Below are 9927 nucleotides of genomic sequence, written 5' to 3'. Positions count from 1 at the left end.
AGATTGGTATTTTGAAAGTGATGTATTTTAGGTCCTAGAAATTCGATGAAAAAACAACCCCAGCTCCCACGGATCTAAGCCCACTTGAGCGTAGAAGACCCTTCCGCCTGAGTGGAAATGGTAGGGGGAAAAACCAGAAGCAAAAGATAATATTCAGAAGTAAAAAAAAATGAAGGGACTGTATCGAGTGGGGCCCGTTGAGTTGATTACCCCACTGCAGTCTGATGATCCATTTCCTCAAGCGTTATTGTTTCTGCTTGGTTTGGGTCAGCAATTCAGGAAGCTATGCTTTCCTTTATGAAAAAAAAAAAATCAAAAGTAAAATAAGTGTTTCACGTCATGAAGATAATGCTAAGTTTAATGGCTTATCCAGCGTTTGAAGTCATCCCAGGTCCAGGTAGAGGGTCAGCAGGGCAGCCTGTGGTTAGACTGCGTTCCTTTGAAGGAGCTGGTCCAGTAATTGCTAGGGAATTAGAGACAAAGAAGTCAAGTTCAGAGTCAGCATCTGGGCACCACACACACGTCACACCTGCTGGCGGCCGGGCTGTTACCTTTTTGAAGACTTCGGCCCGGAGTCTGTTACTCTGTAAGATCACCCTTTTCTTTTGTTCTTCTTTTTTCTTTCTAACTTCCGGCAAGTTATTATAGATTCTGAAACAGATTCAGAAAACATTCTGAATGGTAGCGAGACAGCGTGTGTCTGCTGTGGATCTGTGTCCTCTCTTGTCAGCAGGCTCTTCCATTTCAAAGGGACGATCAGCTGCATATGGGCCGCCTCGCATCTGTGAGACCCCAAGACCCGGGGCTCCCCTGACCATCTCCAGATGGGGCTGCCCAGGCAGGGGCCACGCAGCAGATGGAGCCCCACCCAGGGTAAAGCTGGAGAGGCCGGTTGTTTAATCAGAAGTCACTTTTCTTGTCCCTCCATCTTCTACGATAATTAACCACTTGCTTGTAAAATGAGAGATTCTAGACCTACCACTTTGCCACTCTGAGTGTAAACTTACCTTTTACCAAATACCTTTTTGCCACTCAGTTTTTGTCTCCCTATGACTTTTGTCTCCCTATGAAAAGGAGCAGCGAATCAATGGAAGTAGCAGGAATTGTACTGGAATGACACACACATAAAATATGTGTGTGTTTGCCTCTTTACCTACTGCATTCCTAATTAAGCTGTTTCCAAATACCTCTCAGGCATATGTATTGATATTATATTCTTGTCCTGGTGTAAAATTAGGAGCTTCCAAGATACAAGCAGGGCCTGAGGAACCCTTCTTCTGGGCCCTTTCTTCTTACTTCCCTACAGAAATTGTTTATGTACTGATGCCAAACAAGATTTCTGCTGGAATCCACAGACACAGAGGAGACACTGTAGCCTGAGCTTTTGGGGTCCTGTACACGTGGCACTTGGCTTAACATCTCTTGTTTTATTTTCTCTCACGTTTGAAAGCCAGACAAAATTTGTTTAACATGTTGCCCTCTTGAAATAATAATTACAAACTATACAACTATTTTGATACTTGTATCAAAATATACAAGTATTGATGATGACAATATTAGCAGGTGACATTGTCTTGGTTATAGGGCACTAGGCTAATAATCTTTTTATGAATTTACCTTTTTAAAATTTTTATCTATTTATTTTGTATTGAAATATAGCTGATTTACAATGTTATGTTAGTTTCAGGTGTACAGCAGTGATTCAGTTATACATATACATATATATTATTTTTCAGATTCTTTTCCTTTATAGGTTATTACAAAGTATTGATTCTAGTTTCCTGTGCTATACAGTAGGTCCTTGTTGGTTATCTATTTTATATATAGTAGTGTGCATGTGTTAATCCCAAACTCCTAATTTACCCTTCCCGCCTTTCCCCTTTGGTAACCATAAGTTTGTTTTCTATGTCTGTGGGTCTATTTCTGTTTTGCAAATAAGTTCATTTCTATCATTATTTTTTTAGATTCCACATACAATTGATATCATATGATATCTGTCTTTCTCTGTCTGACCTACTTCACTTAGTATGATCATCTCTAGGTCCATCCATGTTGCTACAAATGGCATTATTTCATTCTTTTTTATGGCCGAGTAATATTCCATTGTATATGTAGACCACATCTTCTTTATCCATTCGTCTGTCGATGGACACTGAGGGTGCTTCCATGACCTGGCTATTGTGAATAGTGCTGCTATGAACATTGGGGTGCATGTGTCTTTTCGAATTATGGTTTTCCCTCAATATATGCTCAGAAGTGGGATTGTTGGATCATATGGTAGTTCTATTTTTAGTTTTTAAAGGAACCTCCATACTGTTCTCCATAGCGGCTGCACCAATTTACATTCCCACCAACAGTGCAAGAGGGCTCCTTACTAGGCTAATCATCCGACACGAATTTTCCCGGGTAGCCCTCACGACAGTTGGAAGAGACACCGTCCAGTGTCCTGCTGTTATGGGAGTGAGGAACCCAGCCCCAGCGAGGTCAGCAGGCCAGTGACGTCCCTCGGCTGGTGAATGAGGGGCTGGGAGCCCGGCCTCGGTCTGTCTGACTTCATGCAACGCTGTTCCCCAATCATGTAGTGTAGAGTGACCTGGGAATTGCTTGCACATAGCACAGTGCCTGGCACACTGAGGGCATCAACATGATCTAAATGAACATGATCTAAATGAACACACGATTGCCAAATCCAGGAGCAATTCTAGAGGCGACCAGGAGAAGACCGTCAGGATGAGTAGGAAATCTGACATGTCCCAGAGCCCCACAGTGGAAACCCTTCTGGATCCATAGAGACACATCTTCCTGATCCTGACCCTCTGAACTTGTGGGGAGTTTAGGATAAAGATTCCTAGGCCTCAGCCCTGGAGCTTCTGCTGCAGTATTTTCTTAACAGAGCATCCTCAATAAATTATGGCACATTTGTACAATGGACCACTCTCCATCAATGAGGAAAATCATCCATGTCTTCTGACATAGAAAAAGACCTCATAGACACAAAGTAAAAGAAGCAAGCTACAGAAAGATAATATTATATATAACATGATCCCATTTATGGTTAAGAATTAGATAACTAATAATAGTTATCTAATTAGATACTAAATAGTTATCTAATTTGTACGTCTAAATAGACGTACAAATAAACGTCTATTTTCAGGCAGAGAGAAAGGCCTGGAATGATATATAGGATGCTGATAACTGTGGTGTCTCTGGAGAAAGTACAAGGCTGGGAGGTGGGGTCATGAGGGACTTCAGCTCTCTCTCCTCTGTTTGAATTTTTTTAATGAAAATGTAATTTAATAATATAACTAATAACAAAGAATACAAAAGCAAAGGAAGCTCCAGTGTGATTCTGTGGGTGCATGAGGTCTGAGAACCGGGGTCTGAGCCCACCCAGGGCGCAGCCCACAGAGCAGAGCGGAAGTCCCGTTACTGAGCGCATCTGAGGAGACCTGGCTTCCAGCCAGGGAAGCCATGATGTGGGGAACAGCGTCACTCTGCTCATTGGCCCTCTCAGAGCCTCAGTTTCCTCTTCAGTAAAATGACGTGGTGATACTCTGTCCACAAATGCTGCTTTGAGATCTACATTTTAATTTCAAGTCTCCATAATAGCAGCTCTGGACTTAGGGACCAGGAGGGGAAGATTTGGCTGAATTTTCCACCAAATTGAAAAAGGAATACTTTTGGCATGAGGTATACACAACTTTGCACTTCTGAAACGGCAGGTCTTGAAACCCAGTGGCCCTTTAAAAACCCCAGTTAGAAAGCTGCGCATTGGGTCGTTAATGGGATGGTTCCCTTCCTCCTCACTTTTACTTTTTTATTTACAAAGAGGTTCCCTACAGATAATCAAAGTTGGCTAATTGTCATGGAAACAATATAATCATGGGAAAGCAGAGATTTTGTGCCTGGAGTGGGGAGAAATGTATTCTTCCTATTTTAATGGTTTCTCTAAGTTGCACTATCAATTTGGTTTAATTGTTATAGTTCCTCCCAGTGCTAGATACTTTATTATAAACTAATGACATTTTACTTGGATGAACTTGGCAAACTCTGTCAAGTTATTACATTTGGGCTGGGAGGCCAGGTCTCAGAAAGAATGGCAGCCTTTGTGTGTTGGTGAGAATGAGTGGGCGTCTAGAATAGCAACCAGCCAAGCAGGACAGGGAGAGTTTGCGGGCAGCAGGGCCGCCAAGCCTGCCGGTGATGCAGTGCCAAAAAAGGCCAGCTCGTGGCCCTCTGTGGCTTCGCTGGCCCCATGCACCATCGGCCTCCAAGTCTGGATGCTTTTCTCCAGGCTCTGCCACTGTCAAGGCCCTCAGGAGACCTAGCTTCCCTCCTCCTCATAAAATTACCTGCGAAGGTACACAGTGACAAACAGCACCTGCCCAGAGCAACGATGGGAAAGTGCAGAAGCATTCCTGTTATGAGTCTGGGGATCTCTTAGAGACCAATTACAGGAATGGTTCAGAATCCAAGACCCACCACTTTCCTAAGGTTTTTCCAAGAACGACATTAGCATTCAGAGGCGCAATTCAACAACTTCACTTCTTTCAGCCTGCTTTTCAAATCCATGGCCAAGAAGACCTCAGAGCTTAAATGTGGACCTAGAAATAGTGGCCCAGCTGGACAGTGCCTGGATCCATCAAGCCATCCCTCCTCCCTCCTCCCCCACTTTTTTTGACCTCACACAATATAACCAAGTACCTTTTAGATCGCATGTGCATCTCCTTCTCTGAAATGTACCTTTCTTTCGGTTTGAACAAGTTATCTGGAAAAAAAAAAGTGGAAAGAGGATTAATTTCAGAAGATACAGATGTTGCACATATCTAGAGAAACATCATGGTGGGCTTAGTTCACTCTCTGTTATCCATCCTTAATCTAAGCCCAGTCTGTTACAAACACAGCAGGACTCAGTAGACACACACACCATGCACAGTTGTATTGAAATCAACAACCAACAGGTTGGTCCTGACAACAGTTAAATATGGGCATGAAGTTCAAGGTTAACATCTAATAGACTTTATGGTCAGTGACTCCTTTGCATGCTTCATTTAGCAAGAAAGAGTCATAGTTTACTGGGGTAGTGCCACTGTGGCACGAAAATGTGTTTCAGTGTTGCTCTGGGTGCAGGGCCCTGGGTGTGAGGTCATCCCATCCACAGAAAATCTCCACACTAGGTTTTTGGTGCCTCTGAGGACAAGGAAATCTCCCACTATTGCTAGAACACTTTGAGAGCAGGAGCTTTCACTCACAATTGTAGTCTCCATCAGGGATGCTCAGCCTCTGCATCCTTTCTAACGGAGGGATTAGCCCTTTCCAAGGTCAGAAAATGTAATGGACAACAACATAATAGTAATGTCTGTCTGGTGTCCTTTAAGAAAGTACACAGTGGCTAAAAATGACTATGAGTCTGGAATTTTTTTTAATGAAAGTACATATTACTCATCACAAGGATATTTACAGATGGCACACTTAAAAATGGTCTGTGTTTTTTCAAAAATAGTGTACACCTTTTTGCGATAACTCTGAAATCCCCATGAGACTCTCAGCCCTATGGGTTAGCCAAGAGGCTGGCACACAAAAATGTTTCATGGGGGTGCTTGTTGCATGGGGATGCATCTGAGCAGCCACCACACATACTGTCTGGAACCCCTGGATGGTAACCAGCTCCCCTGCCTTCATTCAGGATAAGCAGACAGGTGACTCGGTGTCCTTCAATCATGGAGTTGCAGTGGGCTCCCTGTGACCCCCAGCCAAGACCCCACCATGTTTCTATCCGTCTCCCCCACCTGGGCCTGTCCCCCCTCGCTCAATACTCCAGTGGAGCCACCGAAGATTTCTCAGGCTTGAGAATATACAGAATTTTCCAGGAATATACAAGAAGGTGGGATAGAGGCATGGATACGAAGACATCTCTTCCCCTCTGCGGAACTATAATACAGCTACCGATTTACAATATGGAAACAACACAGTGGCTGAACTTGTATTCTGTCTGGTTAAAAACATAAAAGAAAAAGATGGCACCATTATTCAACTTCAAAGACAAGATTCAAAGGAAAAATAGAAGAAAAGAGAAAGAAATCAGAAGAGTTTTCCCAGTGAAGGGAAAACGTCCCCAGTGTTTGGAAAGGCACTGGGCCATGTGAACCAGGAGAGTCAAGGTCGCCATGAAGACTGATCTGCAGAGACGCCTCCCAGCGCCCACCCTCTGCTCACGCACCAGAAAGGGCACGGCCAGAACCCAGGACCTCAGGAAAATCCCAGCAGCATTCCAAAGAAATGGGCTGTCACCTTAAGGCAGTCAGGGTCTTGGGCAAGCAAATATGTGTCCGCCTGAAGACTCCCACTGAGGCAGGGAGAAGGAGCCTCCTACAAAGACTTAGACTTGGGTCTGCACCAGCATTCCTCAGGAGCCACTCAGGATTAGGGAAAGGCTGATGTGAACAGATGCATGGTACCCCAAGGGAATAGAAATGTTACAAAGTACATTTATAACATTTCCATAATCTCAGTTCAATTGTATGTGGTCTCCCCTCAGAAGTTAGTTCTGTTTTTGTTTTGGTTCGGTTTGATTTGTTTCTTTTGAGCACCTGATACCACAATGAAGCTTTGGTCTTATTTCCAAGAGGAAACAAAAGCAAATGTGAGCTATCTGGCACCTCCACTGTTTTGTTTTCTGAACTCTTCTCCCCCCCGCTGTGCCTCAGCACAAGTTGAAATTCTGGGCCCAGCAGCCCATGTTAGGTGCAAAACAAGCATGTCTGCATCCAAGAGGGCCCACCCCACACCTCTCTGGCTGCTGCTGATTTTGAGTTTTCATAACAGCACCAGGCCCATGTGATGGATAGTGGGGTTGCTTTCTGGATGGGATGGAAGAGAGGAAGAAAGCGAGGCTCTACCTCCCTGGAGGAAGTTGTTTGAAATAAATCAAGTGTGTCGCTAATGGCTCCCAACCTCACTACAGTAAAAAGAACCCTATTTGGCACTTTGAGAGGGAAAGCAGCAGGAAGAGGGGAGGGGGCAGGGTGACACCTGAGGGTCAGCATTACTACTTATAATAAACAGCTAGTGTTTATTGGATCGCCATAGATCTTCACACCAACCCTGTGACATACTCATAATTTTTTTGTATTTTAGGGTTGGAAAATCAAAGTTCAAAGGGCCAAGGGTTTCCTGCTCAGGTTTATGCAGTGAATGAGTGAGTGGCAGAGCTGGGTTTCAGTCCAAATCAGTCCAGCCCTGTCCACACATGCCCTCAACCTCAGAACACGGCCACCAACCCGTGGTTGCAGATTTCATCTTTTGGTCGCCCTGACAAGTGTTGGTCCATTTCCCAGGAGACCAATCCCAAATCCCTTTCTCTTCTTCCTTCTTCCTGGCTCCTACATTTAATGAGCAACTACTATGCCTCCAGGGAATGCTCAGAAGAAGATAAAAATGGTAAGATCCTGCCACTATGAGACTTCATTATTGAAAAAGGAGTCAGATAATTAACAAATCAGCTACAAAGTATCAGGTAAGTGCTGTGATGAAAAAGAATCATGGCCACATGGTCAAGGAGGACCAGGGTGGTCAGGAAGGCTCCTCAGGGAGGAGTTAATTAAACCATGACCCAAATGACCACAGGAGCCGGCCGTGGGGGCCAGTAGAGGGAAGGGTGAGGAAGGACCGGGGACACAGTGCATACAGTGTGAGGGAGGGGGCACGAGGGCATGAGAAGGCAGGCCGGGAGTAGAGGTGAAAGCAAAGACAGCTGTGGTTCTCCACCCAGGTTATACACTTTACCACCGCCTGCAGAGTCTAACCACGATTCCCACACGTGGGCACTGGAACCTGAACCAGAATCTCCGATGATTCTAGGGGGCGCCATGTAATAGGGAAGAACGAGTCTGACTCCATATCAGCAATGTTTCTTTTACTTTAACCTTTGTATTCCACTGCTTTTGCTCTGAGTTAAGAATGTTGCCTATAGCCTGAAATAGACTGGAAAGCCCATTCTCAAGGCTCTGACCTTTAAGGGTATAATACTTTCCTGTTCATATAGAGATGAAAAGTTGCAGAATAGAGACTAACATTTGTCTTGTTGGACGTTTACAGGAACATTGTGATCTGACCTATGCGGACAGCTGCAAGAACAAAGGATTCCAACACCAGGAAATGTGCAACAACCAACCACACCCCTCCCTCAGGTTGCCTTTAAAAAGGCTTTGCTGAAACCCTTTGGGGAGTTTGGGCTTTTGGGGGGCATGAGCCACCGTCTCCTTACATAACCCTGCAATAAACCTTTCTCTGCACTAAATCCCTATGTTTCGGTATTGTTTGGCCTAACTGTGGGTCAGGCACACAAACTTGCATTCTGTAACAGCTGGAGATGGGAAGCATCAGTGTTGGGTTTTGCAAGCCTATTAAGGAGATTTGCAAGTCTGTTGAATTTTCCTCCAGAGTAAGAGATGGAGAGCCACGTGGGGTTTGTCTTTTTTTTAAATTTTATTTATTTTTTATACAGCAGGTTCTTATTAGTTATCTATTTTATACATATTAGTGTATATATGTCAATCCCAGTCTCCCAATTCATCACACCACCACCAACCCCACCGCCACTTTCGCCCCTTGGTATCCATATGTTTGTTCTCTACATCTGTGTCTCTATTTCTGCCCTGCAAACCGGTTCATCTGTACCATTTTTCTAGGTTCCACATATATGCGTTAGTATACGATATTTGTTTTTCTCTTTCTGACTTACTTCACTCTGTATGACAGTCTCTAGATCCATCCACATCTCTACAAATGACCCAATTTCGTTCCTTTTTATGGCTGAGTAATATTCCATTGTATATATGTACCACATCTTCTGTATCCATTCGTCTGTTGATGGGCATTTAGGTTGCATCCATGACCTGGCTATTGTAAATAGTGCTGCAATGAACATTGGGGTGCATGTGTCTTTTTGAATTATGGTTTTTTTCTGGGTATATGCCCAGTAGCGGGATTGCTGGGTCATATGGTAGTTCTATTTTGAGTTTTTTTACGGAACCTTCATAATGTTCTCCATAGTGGCTGTATCAATTTACATTCCCACCAACAATGCAAGAGGGTTCACTTTTCTCCACACCCTCTCCAGCATTTGGTGTTTGAAAATTTTCTGATGATGCCCATTCTAACTGGTGTGAGGTGATACCTCATTGTAGTATTGATTTGCATTTCTCTAATGATTAGTGATGTGGGGCATTCTTTCATGTGTTTGTTGGCAATCTGTATGTCTTCTTTGGAGAAATGTCTATTTAGGTGTTCTGCCCATTTTTGGATTGGGTTGTTTGTTTTTTTGATATTGAGCTGCATGAGCTGCTTGTAAATTTTGGAGTTTAATCCTTTGTCAGTTGCTTCATTTGCAAATATTTTCTCCCATTCTCAGTGTTGTCTTTTCGTCTTGTTTATGGTTTCCTTTGCTGTGTAAAAGCTTTTAAGTTGCATTAGGTTTGTTTTTATTACCATTTCTCTAGGAGGTGGGTCGAAAAGGACCTTGCTGTGATTTATGTCATATAGTGTACTGCCTATGTTGTCCTCTAAGAGTTTTATAGTATCTGGCCTTACGTTTAGGTCTTTAATCCATTTTGAGTTTATTTTTATGTATGGTGTTAGGGAGTGTTCTAATTTCATTCTTTTACATGTAGCTGTCCAGTTTTCCCAGCACCACTTATTGAAGAGGCTGTCTTCTCCATTGTATATTTTTGCCTCGTTTATCAAAAATAAGGTGACCATATGTGCGTGGGTTTATCTCTGGGCTTTCTATCCTGTTCCATTGATCTATATTTCTGTTTTTGTGCCAGGACCATACTGTATTGATTACTGTAACTTTGTAGTACAGTCTGAAGTCTGGGAGTCTGATTCCTCCAGCTCCGTTTTTCTTTCTCAAGATTGCTTTGGCTA

General features: G+C 43.5%; 1 protein-coding gene across 3 annotated transcripts in view; it reads right to left on the bottom strand.

Annotated features, from left to right (window-relative positions):
- Nucleotides 1-424: 424 nt before the first annotated feature.
- C1H10orf90 (chromosome 1 C10orf90 homolog) overlaps nucleotides 425-9927 on the bottom strand; it is a 236272-nt gene continuing 226769 nt past the window's right edge. For all 3 annotated transcript variants that reach the window (XM_061192189.1, XM_061192210.1, XM_061192199.1), the window contains 3 exons: nucleotides 4705-4768; nucleotides 552-651; nucleotides 425-463 (listed from right to left, as the gene is read on the bottom strand). In XM_061192189.1, the coding sequence (XP_061048172.1) occupies nucleotides 425-463; nucleotides 552-651; nucleotides 4705-4768 (203 nt within the window). The remainder of the gene's footprint in view (nucleotides 464-551; nucleotides 652-4704; nucleotides 4769-9927) is intronic.

The sequence above is a fragment of the Eubalaena glacialis genome, chromosome 1 (assembly GCF_028564815.1).
Source record: "Eubalaena glacialis isolate mEubGla1 chromosome 1, mEubGla1.1.hap2.+ XY, whole genome shotgun sequence".
Classification (NCBI taxonomy): domain Eukaryota; kingdom Metazoa; phylum Chordata; class Mammalia; order Artiodactyla; family Balaenidae; genus Eubalaena; species Eubalaena glacialis.
The sequence above is the reverse complement of the archived record's forward strand: the minus strand, read 5'-3'. Positions and strand labels throughout refer to the sequence as shown.